The 20,002-nt window shown below is 37.5% G+C and overlaps 3 protein-coding genes across 4 annotated transcripts; 1 reads left to right on the forward strand and 2 right to left on the reverse strand.

Annotated features, from left to right (window-relative positions):
• The first annotated feature begins 126 nt into the window (after positions 1-126).
• Positions 127-3,940, forward strand: LOC146251917 (matrix metalloproteinase-19-like). Its single transcript, XM_084680338.1, has 9 exons — positions 127-1,504; positions 1,683-1,756; positions 1,888-2,006; positions 2,106-2,318; positions 2,447-2,692; positions 2,789-2,893; positions 2,992-3,156; positions 3,263-3,390; positions 3,520-3,940. The coding sequence occupies exons 1-9, from the start codon at positions 1,424-1,426 to the stop codon at positions 3,760-3,762; spliced, it is 1,374 nt and encodes a 457-aa protein (XP_084536464.1). The 5' UTR covers positions 127-1,423; the 3' UTR covers positions 3,763-3,940.
• A 62-nt stretch (positions 3,941-4,002) lies between these two features.
• Positions 4,003-8,356, reverse strand: LOC146251918 (transmembrane protein 198-like). Of its 2 annotated transcripts, none has more exons than XM_084680340.1 (5): positions 8,335-8,356; positions 6,012-6,379; positions 4,784-5,356; positions 4,499-4,644; positions 4,003-4,371 (listed from the first exon to the last, which is right to left on the reverse strand). In XM_084680340.1, the coding sequence occupies exons 2-5, from the start codon at positions 6,157-6,159 to the stop codon at positions 4,216-4,218; spliced, it is 1,023 nt and encodes a 340-aa protein (XP_084536466.1). In that variant the 5' UTR covers positions 6,160-6,379; positions 8,335-8,356; the 3' UTR covers positions 4,003-4,215. The 2 variants fall into 2 exon arrangements, with proteins under 2 accessions (XP_084536466.1, XP_084536465.1); XM_084680339.1 differs by lacking the exon at positions 8,335-8,356 and adding an exon at positions 7,907-8,155.
• Positions 8,357-15,787: 7,431 nt separating this feature from the next.
• LOC146251919 (thyrotropin-releasing hormone receptor) lies at positions 15,788-19,062 on the reverse strand. The gene is made up of 3 exons (XM_084679893.1): positions 18,874-19,062; positions 17,834-18,674; positions 15,788-17,356 (listed from the first exon to the last, which is right to left on the reverse strand). Exons 2-3 carry the CDS (start codon positions 18,620-18,622, stop codon positions 16,943-16,945), a joined length of 1,203 nt encoding a protein of 400 aa, XP_084536019.1. The 5' UTR covers positions 18,623-18,674; positions 18,874-19,062; the 3' UTR covers positions 15,788-16,942.
• Positions 19,063-20,002: the final 940 nt, after the last annotated feature.

Consider the following 20,002-nt stretch of genomic DNA (forward strand, 5'->3'; position numbering starts at 1 on the left):
AAACTGTTGAAAAACTTAACTTTAAATGTTCCATATTAGAGTTATGTATTAAAGATTCACATTTTAAATACCAGAGAACCTTATTTGGGCTAAATCTTAGTTTGATCTTAAAAACTGGGTGATTGGATGGCTTGAAATGCAGATTAAATACTTTCATATTGAAGAACTCTGCTGGTTATTGCATTAAAACAGTATACTACAAGATTATTTATAAATTGTTGTCTTGTGGTTCACTAGAATTGTCACTGACCCTTTGGCCCTTTTCATCCTTTTGTCAGTTGATTGAAGAACACTTTTAGGTACAGTATCCTTTGATATTGGTTAAAACAACGAATTCTAGTTCACTTATACACTTTGTTTACAAGAATGTCTAGACGGTAGACTATGCTATTCTGAATTCAACATGCTTCTCCAATGAAAAATGCTTGTTGAAAATCTTGGTATTTCAATAAATACATGGTGCTCTCTAGTGGTGAAAGTGGATACTACTGCGGTAGTTTTAACAGTGCTGTTGTTTAACACACATGACATAAAATGGTATTCTGCAGACTGGTAATGGGTACTTTGTATGTTATTGTTTTGTATTGTACTTAGATGTCAATGTTGTAATTGCTTGTTGTCCATGAGGGGTAATGTGGTTAGGTGTTGTTCTACATAGTGCAGTTGCTCATTAACAGTTTTTCAATGTGAAAGGTGTTATTATCCCAAAATATAAAGCCATGTATAGTAAACAATTCTATAATTCATGTTACATGTTAACCACAAGTATCTTGTATGAATTCCAAGGATACATTTTGTGTTGTCTAATGCTAAATTTGGCCCCATCCAATATACCCTGCCTAGTTGTGTGAGATTGGTGTTACACAACTCATTGAAGAGTTCCAGCTGTGTCAGTGACTGAAATGAGATATATTGGATTATGTATATTTTGTGATTTTATTGATTTATCTTGACTTAAGAGCAGATTGTCTTTCTTAGTAGAGGTTAAGATTGGACAGACGAACTGATATTGGCTGGGCAAATGTGTGTAGGCGTTCACAACATAATGCTGTCAATCTAAAGGATTTATTTCCTCCTTAGAAGTCCCACATTACATTCATAATGGTTGAATAATGCGGTTTCAAAGCAGATCTCTGAGGACACTAGATGGTATAAAACTGCAGAACAAAGTTACAATGTAGACTAGAAGTAGGGTTGAATGGTAGACTACTGGAATGGTAAACTGGAGCATAAAAGAATATAGATGGATACATAGTTTGGACAATACAGAGGAAGATTCAAAGACAATCTTGCATTCTCTTTATAAACACAGTGGACAGGAATAAAAGTGTTATTCTGTAACATTTGGTCAGTATTCTCTACAGCACTTGTTATTAGTGAAAGAAGGCAGCAGTAATACAGAATACCAGTAACTGAATACAGAATGGAATATATTGTGCTTCTTTTCCTGCTGACCACGCCATCATCCGTCACCCTGAGCATTAATGAATTCACAGGGGCCATGGTAAGAATGCAGATAAAAGTGACTTGTACTAAATTGCTTATATTACTGAAGTGCATGCATTCTCATGAAATGCATATCATTGCTGAACAGTACAAATGACAACCATATCAAAGAGGATCTTTACCAATTATCCTTTATTATATCCTATAATATGTCTTTTTATGCCAATTTTTTGAAGACCGATGATTACCTGCATGTTCCACTGCAAAGTAAGAATCAAAATCATCCAACTGAGAATATAAAAGTTCAGAGGTGAGCATCATACACCATCATTTGTGCTTTTCACTTAGCTGCATTGTTCAGGCCTTACCTGGAAGAAATTCAATAGCAGAATGTCTATTGAAAATATCTATTTACTAATGATAAATTTTGTTTTGACTCAGAACTTTTCAGAAAGCAACTGATGTACCCATCTTTGGAAAACTTGGTGCAACAATAAGTCAGCCTCTTTGTGGTATTGATGACTCTTTCAGCAACACATCTTTAAAATATCGGGTGATGGGTGAGTTCGGGTATCAAGATCTACCAGTTTATAGTGATTTTATGTGATACAAATAAGTTCACTCTCCGGAAGCTTTTTACAGATGCATATTTTGAACAGGTTATTGGAGGAAGAAAAAGCTGACCTACCGAATTTACAATTACTCCCGAGATTTGGGCCTAGCGAAGACACGTTTTGCCATTCAGACCGCTTTCAGGTACTGGAGTAAGGTGTCCCCGCTAAGGTTCCAGGAGGTGCACCAGGGAAGAGCAGACATCAAATTCTCATTCCACAGGAAAGATAAATCATGTCCAATTCCCTTTGATGGGCCAGGTAAGAAGGTTTCTGACCGATCTCTACAAGGGTCAACTGTGCATATGTGAAAGAGTGAAATGTTGTGAATTTAGGAATACTTTCTACATCATACTTTATCTTATTTACAATACTACTCTTACTTTTAGGAAAGGTGCTAGCCCATGCAGATGCTCCTGAATCAGGCATTGTGCATTTCGATGATGATGAAAAGTGGACCGAAGGGAAGGATTCTGGCTTTAACCTGAGGATTGTAGCAGCACATGAAATTGGCCATGTGCTTGGCCTGGGCCACTCACAGTATTACAATGCCTTGATGGGACCCATATACAAAGGATATCGACCCAACTTTAAACTACATCCTGATGACATACAAGGCATTCAAGCTATTTATGGTATATGATTGATAAATATATTTTATTTTATGGAAACTATATCTGGACCCTATTTTTGTCTGTCATGTTATAAATAATACTTTTCTTCTGTTCCAGGAAAGCCTGTCAAATATCCTCGTGTGTCCAGGAATACTAGTCCAGTAACCACAGCGGCAAGACCTCCAGATCTCTGCAAGGCTACCATGGATGCAATTATGTTGGGTATAGTAAATTCCAAAGAATGTCAGATTCAGCCTATTTACAGGCCATGAGTATTTAGTTTGAATTCAGAAATGTTTTCTTGGTCCTAATCCATCTAGGTCCTTTTCGCAAAACCTACATCTTTCATGGCCAGTATGTGTGGACCGTGTCCAGCACAGGCAACAGTGTGCCTGTCTTGATCTCTGTGCTCTGGAAGGGTCTGCCAGGGAATCTGAATGCTGCTGTTCACTCTCAGAGGACTGGGAAGTCCTACTTCTTGAAAGGTATTTCTATCTCTTGAGACAAGTATTTTTGCTTTATCAATGTTGTTATAAAAATAATAAGAATGTTATTGCCCAGACACATGACTACTCAACTTTGTCTTTTCAGGGGACAACATTTGGAGGTATTCAGGCTTCAAATTGGATCATGGCTTCCCTAGACTGTTGACCAACATCCCGTCTAATGTCGATTCAGCCCTGTATCTCAACAGGATCAATAAAGTGATCTTCCTCAAGGTAAGAATAAAACCACCCTCTGAGTTTACCTTTATAAGTCAGATGAAAAATGTAAGGGTTAGTGCTATATATTGTGCCTATAGCCATGAATTTGGTTAGTTTACCTATCTTTACATGCCCATTTTCTAGGGCTCTGTATACTGGCAGTGGGATGAAAAAAGAGCAATGCACATCAGTTTGTACCCCAAACCCATCTCACAACTCTTCTCTGGGCTACCTGACAACACAGAGGCGGCCTTCGCCTGGACAGATGGCTACATGTACTTCTTCAAAGGAGACAAATTCTGGCGCATAAATGAATTCCACCAGCGGATAAAGGATAAAGGCTATCCTCATAGCACAAGACAAAAATGGATGTTATGTGATAGGTAGACCACCAGAGGTCCCTCTCAGTTCAGCATATGGAGGCATGATTTGCCTTTATTTCTAAGATTTTACAGTGAGAATAATATTTATTTAAAAAAGTTTTAGTGCCATGCATCTTTATCTTGTACTGCAATAACACAATCCAAAGTCCCTTTTGTGTTTTCTATATGAACTGATTATGAAACCATGCTTTAAATTCACATAACAAATTGTTGTGTAAAATATAAACTATACTCCAAACAAAAGTTTGTTTTTCAATGAATGGAATTTATATATTTGTATAAAACTCACAGGACAATGCTTAACAAACCACTCTCATGAAGACTGGAAGACACAAAACTGTAGATATCTGTTCTGTCCAAAGTCTTCTGACCAGTCATGGGGATTCCGTCATGGACACCACTAGTGATTTGGTCGCATGGAGAATACCAGTCAAACTGGAAGATGACCCCTAGGATTTCAGATCCTAAATATGGGTGAGGAGGCTGAAGATGTCAGATGCACCATGGAGCCGGTCTCAAAGTCAAAGTCAATCGTTGTGTGTGTAACTGTACTAATGCTGCTTGAAGATGAGCTTGTCCCCATCTGGTGCTCACGAAGGCTCTGGAGGTAACTCTAGATGAGAAAGAAATATACTCTTGTTTACACAATTTCTCTATGTTAAGGTTGACTTAATAAAGTCTATCCTAATATTATGAAAGTAGTGTTCAAAGTTTTCTCAAGGAAGGTAATCAACACTCACAGGGGCTAGAACATCCCCTGCATACCGCTTGAGGGGTGGAGGCTTGCGACGGCGTTGTGTTTCCTGAGGGCGTCTCCTGGCTTCTCTCCTTGTGATCTGCATTAGTCGAGCCTGTTTCTTCTGTCTGTTGCCAATATCTTTGGAACCTGTAAAATCAAGCAAGAGATATGAAGAGACAGTGTTTTGTTTAGCAAACTAATTGTAAAAGAAAAACTGAAAAAGTGCTTCAAGGAATAAAACTCTTGAAGAGGTATTCAAGATTCAATATTTGAGTTTGCACCTCACCTTCGGGAGAAAATCCATGGGCTGTGAGCTTCCATTGCACAAATACACCCATCAGACTAAGGACAGGGGAGATTCCTATGATCGCCCAGCTGAACCAGCACAAAGGGCTTACAGGAACTTGATAAATAATGTTGTATAAATGCCGAGCTAGAAGAGACATCTCAACCAGGTGGTCTACACACATCATCACCACAACGGCACCCAATACTGAGGTGGTGAGCACAGTGAAGAGTTTCTGCCACTGCAGTATGAGGATGGCACAGAGCACACTTGTGGCCAAAAGAGCGCTTAGAGGCACCCATGCTGGAGCAAGACTGTAATACTGTCCCACCACCAGCACGTTGGCCAGGGTGAGAAGGCATCCCAGGTATAAACCTGTGAGGAAGAGCCCCAAGGGAGTGATGAGTATGGTCACCAGACCACACAGAACACCCACACCCAGGTTGATGCCTATCTTGGTTTCCATCCCCACATGATTGTTCAGCACAGGGTCTTTATAGTACACCAGACAGACAGCTGAACATCCAAATACAAAGCCAGATAGGAACATGACCATTTTGAAGAGTCTGTAACCTAAGGAAATAAATAAATGATCCATAAAAACACATCCTGTTTCAGGCCAGGAGTCAGTAAAGGATATCACAGTAAGCCTACAAGACATACATTATGTATTCCACACACTTGTAGACATCATACAATCCAATGGTGGCAGCAAAACAGAGAGAATTTTTGAATATATTGTATCACATAATGTCTATTGCTTTTACTTTGGAATTGGTATATTTTAGATTTCAGTTTTTGTCTTGTATTACTACAGCACACATCTAACAGAAACAGGTCTTAAGTCCTCTACTACCATCTAACATGGTCCCAAGTTAAGTGTTTTCATGTGGCTGTGATATTATCATCTCCAAGGCTGACACTTCCTCTACACTTCCCCTACACTGCCTCTACAGACAGCAGAGTGAATCAACTCGTGTCCCATCTGCCTCTGTCAGCTTGAGGCTCATTCACCCTAAACCCCTGGCAGATCCCAGACACCTGTCCCTTTACAGTTTAAGCCTTTCATGAAATGAGGTTAGAGTAAGATCATGTTGCTGGCTAGTAGAATTAAATACAAGTTTGACTATGTCGTTGTTGTTGTACTAGAGCTCTATCATATGCCTATGTGGTTGTCATTTATTGCATATCAGTACTATTTATATGTAGGATCCATTTGTGACCTTACCCAAAAAGCAGTAGATGAGCCCAAACAAAAGGAATGCGGAGCAGATAACAGTTGAGATGGTCTCATAGTTTCTTCTTATCACAAGATCACATGTGTGCACTCCCAGGCCTCTATTATCAGTGACAAATAGAGAAGAGGGGTCTGCCATTTTGGAGCAGAAGTTTGAATAGCGTACTGGTTTCGTTCAGCAGTTATGCCATTTGTGTAATCTTGTGAACATCTCATTGAATTAGTCCAATAATAAGGTAGCACATTTGTGTAATTCTGTAGGGACTGGGCTTTGGCTTGCTCGTGGAAGAGAAAATGATGGAATGCAGTGTAGGTGAGGAAAAAGGAAGTTGTGAATCAGGGTGTTTCCTGTCCAACACCTGCAACAAAAGGACAAAACTGTTAACTCCATAGACTGTGCCAGGCTCTGTCAGAGATAGAAGATGATAACAAGGGCATCATTTTCTTTGTCACTTGGTCAGAAAAAAAACTCCTGACCCAAAGCATTGTCTTGGGTCATAGATAGAATGTGCAATAACAAGATATACATGTATAGACTTAATTACATTAATATCTAAATATAAATCAAAATATATTGGTATTTGTCTTTAAATTTCATGAATGAGAAGGCTTCACCAACCCATTAATTGGCAACCCTCTCTCAGAAAAGGAAATACAGATTTTCTCTTAGTCTCAGTTTGACTTCCTGACCTTTGCTATAGTGCAGGATACAGACAGGGAAATGAGACGTGGCTTGACGTCGACAACACCAGTGAACCTCATTGTTGTGAACATGTGGTAACAAACTCAGTATTATAGAACAATGCTAAGCAAACAAACACCCCAACAATAGAGCACTCTGTTTCAAAATCTGAAAGAGGAAATAACAACAAGCCTTCAAAGAGTACCACAAGGCTCAACACATCTGTCATGAATATTAACATAATAACAACTATTTAGTAAATTGATCAATAAAGATGAGAATATACTCCTGTCATCTAAACCCCTTGAAGGTAATACTTATTGGATATCCAATTTACTGTGCATCTACCAAAAAACAAGCAAGAGCTATTTCAGAGCAGAATGGGTTGTGACAAGCTACATTTCATTATTTCAGTCTATGACCAATTTGTTTGCCAAATAATCATTTCCAATGGAAGTTACAGCAAGGGTCTTGTTTCTGTACACTGACTAATGTGAGGATGCCCTGGACTGGCTTTACACAACCATCAAGGTTTCGTTTCTGTATTTTCCGTATAGCCTTATTCTGGGTGGCAACGAAGTGTTGTGTCCTTTGAAGTGGGTCTACATTAGAGCTTTTCAGGTGGATCCCATGGTCAGCAAATTGAATTAAAAGATTACTAGCTCACTCGAGTGACGCTCGTGCCCTGATCCAACCTGACATCCTGCTTGTAAAATCCCGACTTGTACAGGTTGGTTCAACATACGCAGAAAATCTCACGTTCCAACGGATTGATCAATGATCTATGCTTTTATCGCTATTAAATCCTAACTTTCAGTACATTACAGTCTAACTTTTAAACTATTGACTGACATTTAAAACTACCCTAAAATGTTTAGGCTATAGACTACATAGGATACACAGTAAAACATAAAAGCCTAAGCATTCAGGAATAAGCATTAAAAAGCTACAGACAATTCATGGAGAGCAGCAGTGTGCGCGATGGCTGAATTTCACATTATTATTATTTTAACAGGCGTTAGGATCTCTAAATACCGATGCTAAGCTATTGTAACTCAACTTTAATATTGACATAACAAGTAGTAAATCAGACATATTGTTCCTTAAGTCTATCTAAAAGTTGCCTGACACATCAGACCAAAAAAAGTCATATTTGTGACCATGACTGATAGTAAAATGATCAAAAGTGTACTTCAAATCTTACCTGAAATAACACAGACCTTGGTCAGAAGCATTCTATAGGCTAAGTGAATTATGACAGAAATAATCGTAAAAGGCCTACGTCCAGTATGATTTTGGCATTAAATTGTGTAAATCAGACCATTTCAATCTTACACAGTAGCCTAATAACCCAACGAGACGGTTAAAATGTGAATCTCCATCGCATCTGTTGACATCTCACAGCTTTGGTCATCACTACGAGATTGGCTGCTACTTCTGTCCAGTCCAACACTTCCAATTCAGTAATGCCGCGAGACCAACGCTCAACAGTAGATTTTTCGATTCTACTGTCCCATGAGCTTGAATTGGGTGAATCGTGGGGATCGTGGTCACAACGCTGACAAAATATAATCCTTTTTATTAGCATTTTGTGTAATAAAAAATAAAAAAATAAAAAATAAAAATACTTACAATAAAACATTTGACATAATTCCTGTGGTACTCTCCAATGTGTACATGTATTGAATGACACCAACCGAAAGTCTGTAAAAGCAAATGGAGTGATGAATGCAGACAGATTTGTTACATTTTTTATCCACTAGGAGTCTCTGTACTTTCACGCTCCAGCACTTATGGTCATCAGCATCAACTGATTATACGGAGTCAGATTTAGGTTTAAGGCTGTTAGTTATATTTTATACTCTCCTTTGATATACGACATTTCACCATAGCCTATTAAAGAGGACTTTGAATGTTTTAAAACCATGAAATTTCCCTTGAAGAGATGAAAGCTGCCACAATTGCCTGTGGGCACTAGGTCGGCTAAACAGACAAAAGATTGTAGTATGAACCATTCTACCTATCTGAAAGAAACAGTAAGACATATTTCTTTCCCTTTCACCTGTTCTCTTAAAATGTGTAGCCTTCTAATAGGCCTAAATGAAAAGCGAAAATGCTTGCACTGTATAGTGTAAAATAGAAGTTGCACCAGTAGATAAAAGCGGGATGTGTGCTTCTATGAAAATACCTAACCATGTCACCATGTCTTTATTCTAATATTTTTGCCTCCAGTGTAATACCATATTGCATTATTTCAAGCTATTTTGTAGATATTGGTAAGGAGTTTTTGGATATTGGTAATTGATAATCACATATATATTATTACATAAGAGAGATGTTATTACAGTATATTACAGTATATTATTATACCAAAGGTACTGTAACTCAGATAAATGGGTGTGCTATAAAATGTAGTTTTAGTTTGAGACATTGTGAAAACTTATAATGAACAGCAAAATAGACACTTAAAAACCAGTTTGACTAATATCTTCTATTAGACTGCTCTGTTGTACACTACACCTGATTTATATTGAAAGTTTGTTTACTGAAGAATCTACAATCTGCAAAAAGAAGTTTAACATAGCTTACTATAAACAAATGAAGGGTAAGCTACTGCCATAAAAATTAAGCCAACAAGAGTAGATTAAGAATGACAGTGGTGGGTGGTTACAGACTGCTGAGAGATTGATCTATAATGATGTCAAAATCACCAGTGAAATAGAGCTGTCATGCAGCATTAAGCTATTTTAGTGAGAAGCAAATAAAGATGTTTTGAGCCACAAAGCCTTCCATCAAGCACTGAGCATTTATCGCTGCATTTGCAATAATTTAGCAAGTCAAGTCAGTTTATTTATAGAGCACATTTAAAAACTGCCAATGCCGACCAAAGGGCGGTACAAAGTCATCATGAGGCCAAACATCAATAAGTAAGAAAAAACACAAAAACAACACAATTACAATAAGCACGAGTGACCCTAAACTGACTCGAAAGCCAAAAAATATAAATATGTTTTAAGACGAGAGAAATGTTTTAGCAGGGAAAGACTACTGTCCTACTTCTCAGAGATTTTCTGAAATAGAGCATCTATCAAATAAAACTACAATTTCTACATATGACATTTCTAAACTGTTTGTGCAACACTGATAACTGTAAACAAAGAGCATTTACATCATTGTATTCTGAATTATGTTTTATAGCATGCTATCATGTTTAATCTGAACTGAATCCAGCACTGTGAAATGTTGCCTTTAAAGTATTGATGCCAAATACAAGTATTTTCCCCATAAATTTCCCCATTTTCCTCCATCTGAATACGTGGAAATTGGTTTATAGCATTTTACTTCTTATCACAAATCTTATGTACAGTAGATATACCCATGTCAGCTGCAGACCTGTGACAAAATGTTCACAACCTTGGACAACATGGGTAGACACGGCATTGGTTCTAGCCAATAACATGGATCATAATTCATTGATTGGTTTGTGTCATTTGAATGGGTTGATGGCCAAATAAGCACAATAACAATAATATTATGTCTAACTATTATTATTGGAAAGTATCCCCTTTAAAGAGAAACAGAAAAATATAATCATATTTCTTCTCACATTTTGGCTGTGCCGCTTATCTCCCTTATCTCAAATTCTATAAATTATCCAGACCTCTCTGTGTTGGGTTCTTTATTGCATCACTGATTGGAAAGCTGAGAATATTGATTAACACCGACTATTTCACCTCCATAAATGGAATGCATTTTTCACCTGAATGGTCTGTGTGGCCCAGTAGAGGGAGGGTGGTATTGACTCTATGAAAAAAAATGGCCATAGTCAGAGCCAACAGATAATAAATTCAGTTGGATGATTCTGATGTGTCATTCTATGTTCCTGAGGTCCAAATTACACTTGGGTTGTACTGTGTGTGGAGGACCTGTCTAGTCTATCTTGCATATGTTGTTGCTTTGTAATTTAGCTATTCATTTGTTAAAGCTGTAGATAGTAAAACAATTACTTTATTATTGTGCAGATGTACATCTCAGGAACTAACTAAAAGAACTGCAAAGATTTAAAAATTTGATTTTAGACCAAATTGTTCATATTGGCACCATTTTTTAAATATATTTGGAGATTTGCATTGTTTGTCATACAGCAGCAATCCAACAATGCCACTATGCAAACCACATTTCTATTTTTTGTTGGCCTACTTACAAAAAAACTGAATACAGTATGAAAAAACAATTCTGTCTATTAATAAGATGATAGGGCTGTCAATGTGCCCCAAGGCAAAATTAAGTTTGAAATGATCAGAAAGATAATCTTTTCTCTGAGAGGCAGACAGACACAACAAAGACTTTCATGAAGTTGTAAAACGTCCATAGCAATCACATAACAAATAGTCAGTCTCCTCAGTATTTATTTGACTGTCATATATAAAAGCATGAACCATCCACAGACCATGAGGATGCAGACTTGATCTATGTTTGTTTTAGTGTGTGCAAGACAATGAAGTCAAAGCCCTGTTGGTCACACTACTGTACCACATGCTGATTGTCCAAATTGTACAAATCTACAAAATATTTTTCTATAGCATGAGCAGACTGAACTAATGGTATTTTAGCCATTAGAAATATAAATTCTTTGAACTTCCACATTTTATCCACCAATTTCTGTTTCATATCATCAAAGCCAGTGATGCTTGACAATACATTGTGTTACCATGTGAATTCTCATCTATGTTCAGGTGGAGATATTTAATAGTTGAGTAGCTATGGATGGTCAGGTTTCCTAATCAAGAAGAGGGAGAGAAAGTGTGCATGATCACTCTACAATACAGAAATTATGGATTGTATTATATCAATGTGATGTGTGTGAAAAAAAAAAAAAAAAAAAAAATGTGATTGCAAGTACTGTTTTCCAAATTGCAAACACATTTCTTTGCATCAGTAGCTAACATCATATGCCACATGCTCAAATATATATCTGTAATGCATGATGTATGATGTCTAGAATGTTAATCCCACTTTCCAGTTTGGTCCAAATGTGTTCAGACAACAAAAAGCACTTCTCATTAAAACTCAAACAATATTACAAAGAATGAATGCATAATTGTTTGTGGACTATGATCTGTAACATCATGTTGACTAAAACCCAAACAAATATGGTTGAAAGGTACTGTAGGTCCAAAGTACAGTGTGATAACCATCATGTGCTGTAAGTTTATGACTGTGCTGAAAGCTTTGAAAGAGCAAGCAAGGCATTTAACATTTTACAAATACATATGAAATAGCGACTCATAGGGACAGATCCATATGGTCAGAGGCAATTGGTTATGCTGCCAATGAGGGTGTTATGTACTGTGGTAATGATATCTACACATATTTATTCAGAAACAAAACAAACAGCAATCAGCTTTAGTTTATAGCTATTATAGTATACATTATTTTATAATACCAAGAAGTATTGTATGTCAAAGAACATTTCAATGCAACTGTGGTGTAACTATCATGGGTGAATGCATTAATTTAATGGAGCACAACCTTAAACTTATGGTCTGAACTTATATGGAAACATTCATCTCACAGAGACAAATTACCACTGGAGTTAAATACATGTGGATGTAAATGATATTGCAGGGGTGAAATATGAATTGGAAGTATGGCAAGTAGTTTCCTTTAGGACCAAGAGGAGATATGAAGCTCTGTGATTGATTCCTCTGGCCTCATGCTTGGGGAGTAACAGACAAATCGTCCATGCCACACACACCATTACTTTATTCAGTGACAGGGGATACAAGCACAGGCCTAGCACTCTGTCAACCTTGTGCTGTCTCATAGCAACCACCCCTCTTTACTCCCACATCAAATGAGCATTGTCATGTTAATAAAGACAGAGAGGAAATGTGTTATGAAGAAAAAACCAAAAAAAGGTTTAAGTTACACAACTAATGTTTCTGATGAGCTTCAATGAGATGTAGTAACCCATTGGTTAGTTTATATTTGGATTACAGATATAAATATTCATATGATGTTACCACACTTATTGTCATTTATTATGTAAATAAACTTGATTCCTTATATAGAGATTTGAATTTGTGTGATTAGACCAGCTGTAGAAGTTTTTTGATCCTGAATTGTCCTTCAGGATTGTCCTTGGACAAGGCACTTCACCCTACTTGCTTCAGGGGGAATGTCCCTGTATTTACTGTAAGTCGCTCTGGATAAGAGCGTCTGCTAAATGACTAAATGTAAATTGCCTTTCACCAATCAAGAATACTTTGAATAGTTTTCCTTTTCATGGTGAAAATACATCAGCCTTATGACACTTAGACTATGTAGTGGTGGTAAACCATCATTATTATACACTCTCAATCTCAGAAGTGTGAGGAAGAGTAGGAAATACTGTTTCATACTGGACTGGTGTTCCTTTAAAATCTTTTTTCCCCCCTCCCAAAAGCCCTTTACTTAGATGTACGGATCAAAGCTAATACCTTTTGCATGTTATGGACTACATATAAAAAACAACCATAGTTACCATGAAGAGATCATGAACACAAGATGTGATATGAAACACGAAATGGAAGACAAAGTGGCATATGCATAATTGACATAAGCAGAACGTTTTTAATAATTATGAGTGATCAAGAAACATCTTGAACAAAGAATTTTGCGAGTGATTGTCTGTGGTATTACAAACAGACAGTCATGATAATTGTTTCCTACTTTTAACATAAATATTAATTCTAACATGAATGAACAGAGAAATTTCCACTTAGGCTACTAAGTTGAGTCCTCAGAGTATACACTCTGTGTGGTCCAAAGCTTTACGAGATTCTGCATATTTAATCACTCTCACTTTGAAGTTTTCACTATGACTGTAAGTACAATAAATATTTATTAAAAAGATGTAGTTTTCACATAAAGTTTTTTTTTAATGTAGTTTTCACATGAACCACATAACAAAATGATAAACTTATTAGTTCACTCTATTTGTAAAATAACAACAACAAAAATATGACAGTTTGTTTCTGTTACCTAAGTGAAGGATATTTAAGGGTATGAATATTAATTAAGGGAATGAATTTGTTTTCAAGGGCGGATTACTGAAAATGAAAAAGAAATCAGACTCTTCAGCAAGTCATAATGGGCATCGTGAAATAATCACAGAATGATTCACCTCTCAACACAAAATAACCATTGTTCACCTCTGGTAGGGCTTTGATTATGCTGTTGTGAATCCTAATAGTTACGAGGCAGAGACCCTTATGAAGTAAGAGGTGAATAAATGTCCTCTATGATAATAACTCTTACGTATATGCTTGGTATACTGATCATGTAAACGGCACACAGCATTGTTGTCAATATGTGTTAAAACAAAATGGCCATAATACAGAAGACAGGTCTGTGAGCTTATGTATATCATTTGCCAGTTACTAGCATGTATATAATATGCTATCTTATTTATGTTACATAAAAAAGAAATATTTTGTGGATACGGATTCTGACATTAATTTGACTATTATTAAGACTTCAATTTTTTTACAATGCTGTCCCTTACTAACTATTACTACGATAACTATGACCTTTCCTCTACCTTTACATAACTGTGAACTGATTCTGGATGAAAAGTTGAAAGTTAAGTGTGCCAAGCAAACTTATTGGTATACCTACATTAAGTACAGCCTCATATAATTCTCGATTTGTTTGTTTATCTTGTGTTTCAAATGAAGCTTCAGCATCCTGTTTTTATAACTACCTACTTTTCCTTGTGAGATATTCCCTTTCTCTCTATACCCATGCTACATTTCGGATTATATGTAGTCTCACTGATGGGGAAGACTCTTTAGCACAAAGTGGGGTCATCAGTGTGTCTCTTTGCTCCAGAGAGATTGGTGTATGAAGATTGGAAAGGCATTATCCACCCTCAGATCAAAGTGTATATGGTGAGATTGGGAGAGTAAGATCCTTTCTAGTGCTTTGTCCTTATAGGAGGCACTCAAAGACAGAGAGAAGTGGTCTCAGGGAAGCTAGTTTCATTTAGCCCCAGAGAAATCATTATTTTTTTTAAGTTGCAAAAGCATTGCAAACTACACAAATGAATGTGTATCAAGTGAAACATTTAAGATATATGTTGTCTGGAACAGCTTGAAGGACTGCAGTTGATAGGCTACTGTCTGACAAGTGGCATGTGGGCTTTTGATAACTCAAAGTATTATAGCAGAGAGAAGAGCCTCAAGGGACTTGATCTATGGGAAATGTTTGTGATGACTGAAAGCTTCACGCAAACAGACTAGCATTCATCCTTTTGGTCGAACCCCTTCATCACTCTCACCTGGCAATATGCTACTGCAAGGAAAATAATAACTGTAAAATTACATTATTGTAGAATACCTCCCTGAATAAACACTTTCCTAAGGTTTGTAACAATTCAGATGTGCACTTGATAATCGGAAATACACCATTTGAGTTGCTTGAATTAAGATCAACATTTAAAAAACAAACCCTCACAAAGTTTTAAAAAGTGCATACGTTGTTGGTGGTGGATAAAGGTTGTTCCAATGTAAATAAGGTCTTGAGTGAGCTTAAAGAGAGTGGACTGGTCTTTCTAATGTTTGGACTAAGAAATCTCCCCAAATCTTGAGAAGAACATCTGGTGTCTATTTGGGGTATTTTTAGATGATTGTAAATCTTTTATTTATTTTATTATTAATTGCTATAATTACTGAGCAACAGAGAACTCAGCTCAGGGGGTGTCAGGTCACTGGCAAGTATATGTAGCATAACCCTAACCCATTGGCTTGTATACATCTGTGGTCTGACAAGTCCCAGTATAGAACTGCTACTTACCACAGTACTTTCACAAACAAACTGACTCAAGACAGGGTGGGGAGGTGGAGGGATGGGGTAAGGTGTGGTGTAGAGGCATTACAATGAAAAAGTAAAGGACTATAAGTACACGCTGTATTCAGTTTACAAATGTATTTTAAGAACCTGATAAAGCTCACTTGTGTGTAGGATTATTAACTAAATATATACAATGTAATATGCTGCATATATTGCTGCATAACAATTACAAATACAATTATTGATGAGAATAAAAAATCCTGAAAAATGTACCACCGCAGCCACATGTACAAAACAATTCTAATAACACTCTTTTTTGTGTACTTTGGCACAGTTGGATACAGAAATATTCAGATGCTATTGAAGCTCTGTAGTAGGTCGTGCTCAAATTGATGGTGGCTGGTCATCACACAATTCATGTCCTCACTCTAACTCTATTAGTCATAACGCCAATCCAACTTTCAGGGGGCTTGAATGTTGGGCTACTGTTAGGTTTAACTATTTAGCCAGTGTGCTGCATTTCACACAGGGAACCTCAAATATAGCATCACCACACATCAGCTGGCTTGATGGTGTGGGTGGCTAGTATTTGAACTGTCGACTGAGTTTAACCATTAGTAGCAGTCCAGCTACTGAACTTGGGAGGTTTACCAGAACCTACAATGGACATGGCTAGGCCTGTTTAGTCTATTGTTACCAACATGAAAAATAGTTTAATATTAATATTTAATTGAATAATTCCAGGATATTTTCTTTTTTGGTTTAAAGATTTAAAAAACACCACATACAAGTATATACTGCTTATTTACCTTTTACTTTGATTCATCAATTTGAACACTAAATCTTAACAACAAGTTTCCCAAAAGTATGATGGCCTTTGGCTGATTCTGCCCTGAACATACTTTCATATAGTAATACTGCAAAACAAACACATCGCACAACCGTATCACACACTTCAAAGTGTGAGCATGGCATGGAAAACAAATTAAACAAGAAACATTTTCATGTTTAGTGATATATTTACAAACGCAAAAAATGCTACTTTAAATTAAACAAAAAACAACACCTAAATATTAGGTGATGCACAAATGTAGAAATGATATCTGTATCTAAGTGTTTACCAGTAAAATAACAGCAATAAGATTACACAAATCCTTTTTACACATCATAAAGTCAATTACACAAGAATGGCCCCTCTGTACCGTAGCACATAATTTTTCTCAGTGTGTTTGTCCCAGGGCCAGACAACTAAGCATATTTTGTCCCATGTACTGGCAGGGTGTTGCCTTTTCAACAACTACACAATAACAGACAGCTCTCATATATAATAATAAGTCTATATTATGTTAAGACCCTGGGCTTGACTATACATTGGAGCTTTAAAAAAAGGATGGATTAGCCTGTATCAAGCAATACTGAACATATTACTTGAATCATTACTCTTATGTGTAAAGTTGACCCTCTTTACAGTGTTTCCATAGCTACAAGCATCCTCCTGCTCTGTGAGAGGTTCATTACTTTCATGGGAGGAGTCCTTAATGACGCTATAATACACTGGCACATTGTACTTGTTTACCTTCTCTGGACCCTGGCCTGGACACTTGCAAAGCTTTTTAAAGGCGCCGCGGAACTTCTGAGACATGAGGTTGTAAATGATGGGGTTGATGGCACTGTTGGTGTAGATGCACATCCGGCAGAATAACAGGAACCATACGTCCGTGTATGGTGGGTCCATGAAGGAGTTTACCACCACCAGAGTTCGGTATGGCATCCATAGCAAGGCAAAAAGAATAACTACCACTGCCAGCATCTTTGTGACCTGCAGAGGGAGTAGGAAGAGAAGGCAGGATGTTATAACATCACAGTGTTACAGGTGTCCCTTAGTTGCTGGTCCCCTGACTTCTGAACATATGTGACCACCAGCCATGAACATTTAATAAACCTTAGAAGAAAGAATAGTCTGCCGAGTGTCGACGTCCCCTAATCAGGTTTGTTATCCACTACCTTGTGTTAAACCCACACTAATAAAAACAATGCTCATTCTTGAATGAGCATGTGACCAAAAGTATATGACCGGATAGCTGTAAAAATAGAATTATCTTTTCATCTGATCAGGTTCTGTTCAATTTATCATATGCCTTGATGAATTAATGTTGAATGCTATTTATGTCCAATGTCAAAATGATTTGAATAAAGTTATTTTGAAATAATTATGAAGAATACGAATTTAAATCTTATAATCCAGTTTTACATGGGTTGTTGAGTAGCTTTACTTTCAAGTGAAGCAGGTGCCCACCTGTTTTCTTGAAGACATTGCGCCCTTGTTGGACTTGCCCGACACCTTGCCAGTGCTGTTGCTGCGCCCCTGGTGCACAGAATGGCCTCTGTCGTTGACGTTACTCGGCAATGGGCTCATGAAAAGAATTCGTGCAATGAGGCCGTACAGCACAGTTGCCACAATCAATGGAATAACGTAAAACAACGTAAAGTCTAGAAAGTAAATTGGCATGTAAAGGTTTCTGGAGACACGGTAACCGCATCGGACCATTACCCCATTGGCGTATTCAGTTTCCTCCGTGTCCACTAAAAAGAACCACATAATGCAATAGAGCGACGTGAAGATCCATACACACGCAATAATCTTCTTTGCCCGTGACACGGTGCAGATAAATTGCGCTTTGATAGAGTGACATATTGCAATGTATCGTTCAACAGTGAACGCTGTGATCGAGCAGGAGGACACGTTAATGCCAAGGTATTGCAGGTATGTTATACAAAGGCATCCTGCGTAACCGTATAACCATGAAGCAACCACATCCGAAATGTTTGGCAAGCCTGCAGCTAAAAGCACAATAAGGTCTGCTACAGCAAGACTGACAAGGTAACAGTTGGTCGGGGTCATCATGTGCTTGGTTCGCAGCACAACCAACACTACCATTATATTTCCTGCTATTCCAACACCGCATATAAGTATCGCAAGAAAGATAGTAACAATCTGAACTTCAACAGGATTTTGTGGCATCTCTTTCAGTTCTGTATTATGAGTTGTATTGACGGTTGTGGCGACGAATGTGTGGTTGTCCATGGTATCAAAATCAAAGGCTCTCTTACTCAGTCTTTATTGTCCCACAGAAACTCTGCAAAATTCCAGAAAAAATGTATTATTTCATCCGTCGCTAATTTCTTTGTATAATAATTGTATTAACCTTTTTGGATTCATACTTTTTCCTATTAATCTCTCAATTATAATTAATACACTTGCATAATGCACAATGCTTAATTTCCATATAAATACATAAAGCAATTGACAATTATTACAGTCATTCCACTCCTTACCATGGGTTGGAGGCTAGTTTAAGGTGCCACTTCTTTAGGTTTAGAAAGTCCACGTTGATCTGCAGACTGGAAAGAAGAACTGTAGCCTAACAGTCTCTCAACCACCTAACCTTCTCTTAAAACAATTGTTGTTCTCTCTCTCCCTCTCCTGCATTTCTGTCTCTCCCTCTCTATCTCCTTTCTCTCGCTCCACTCTCTTTTCTCACCATCCTCGTCACAGGCTACGAAGTATGTATTGCTTGAGAGGGATGAAAGATTGGACTATTTTAGGTGATGCGTGTAGTGTATATTATTCTCTATGCTCAACTTCCAGCTTGTTGACAGTCACAACTGCAGCATCAGGATGAGGATCAACCCACTACTTCTCCATTGCATCTATAGACTACAAATAGACCATAGTTAATCTCTTTGAACAGAATATTTTATTATTTTAGCATTGATACTGGGAACTGAAGCAAGTACACCATTTCTGCAGCAAAGATGTTGAGATTGACATGTTCCTGTAAATATAGTGTATTCTGCAGTGAGAGGGACATGGCCATATTCCAGGTTCAATCTTATTCCATCTTAGAGCAGTAGGCACATCTTAAAGAGCAGAATCAACAACTCAAATAAAGGGGATGTAATCACTAACAGGAAACCTCCAACGGTGCAGTCCCCTTACTTTTGCTTCAAGGCACTGGGACCATGTGTGTTGTCCTCTGGGAGGATTGTCTGCACAGCTACTGGCTGCCTGATGATGCAGTGGATGCTGCATAGTGAGCCTTAAAAGCTTATAATGAAGCCTTTCGGCCAGCCAACCTCATCATATAGAGGAACCTCATCTAGATCTTTCTCCATCTAAAAGAGCAGATTTTAATGAGGCACTTGTGGCACGTCTGAGAGCACTCTAACTCTGCCAGATGAACAGAACTCTTGATGTTGATTCTGATTAGGTAGGATGCTTAACATCAAAATGAGTTGCCTTCCAAGCTCAAAGATATAGACAGGTACAGTATTTAGTCAAACTCACATGACAGAGTCTTACACAGTGTCTATTTTTGGTGATAGATTTGTTTTTAAAAGGGAAGTGGGTAGCGGAATCCTCCTGTCTTGTTGTACCCTATAAGAGAGGATACAATCAGAGAGA

This window comes from Hypomesus nipponensis, chromosome 18, assembly GCF_054491055.1.
Source record: "Hypomesus nipponensis isolate SF chromosome 18, ASM5449105v1, whole genome shotgun sequence".
Lineage (NCBI taxonomy): Eukaryota > Metazoa > Chordata > Actinopteri > Osmeriformes > Osmeridae > Hypomesus > Hypomesus nipponensis.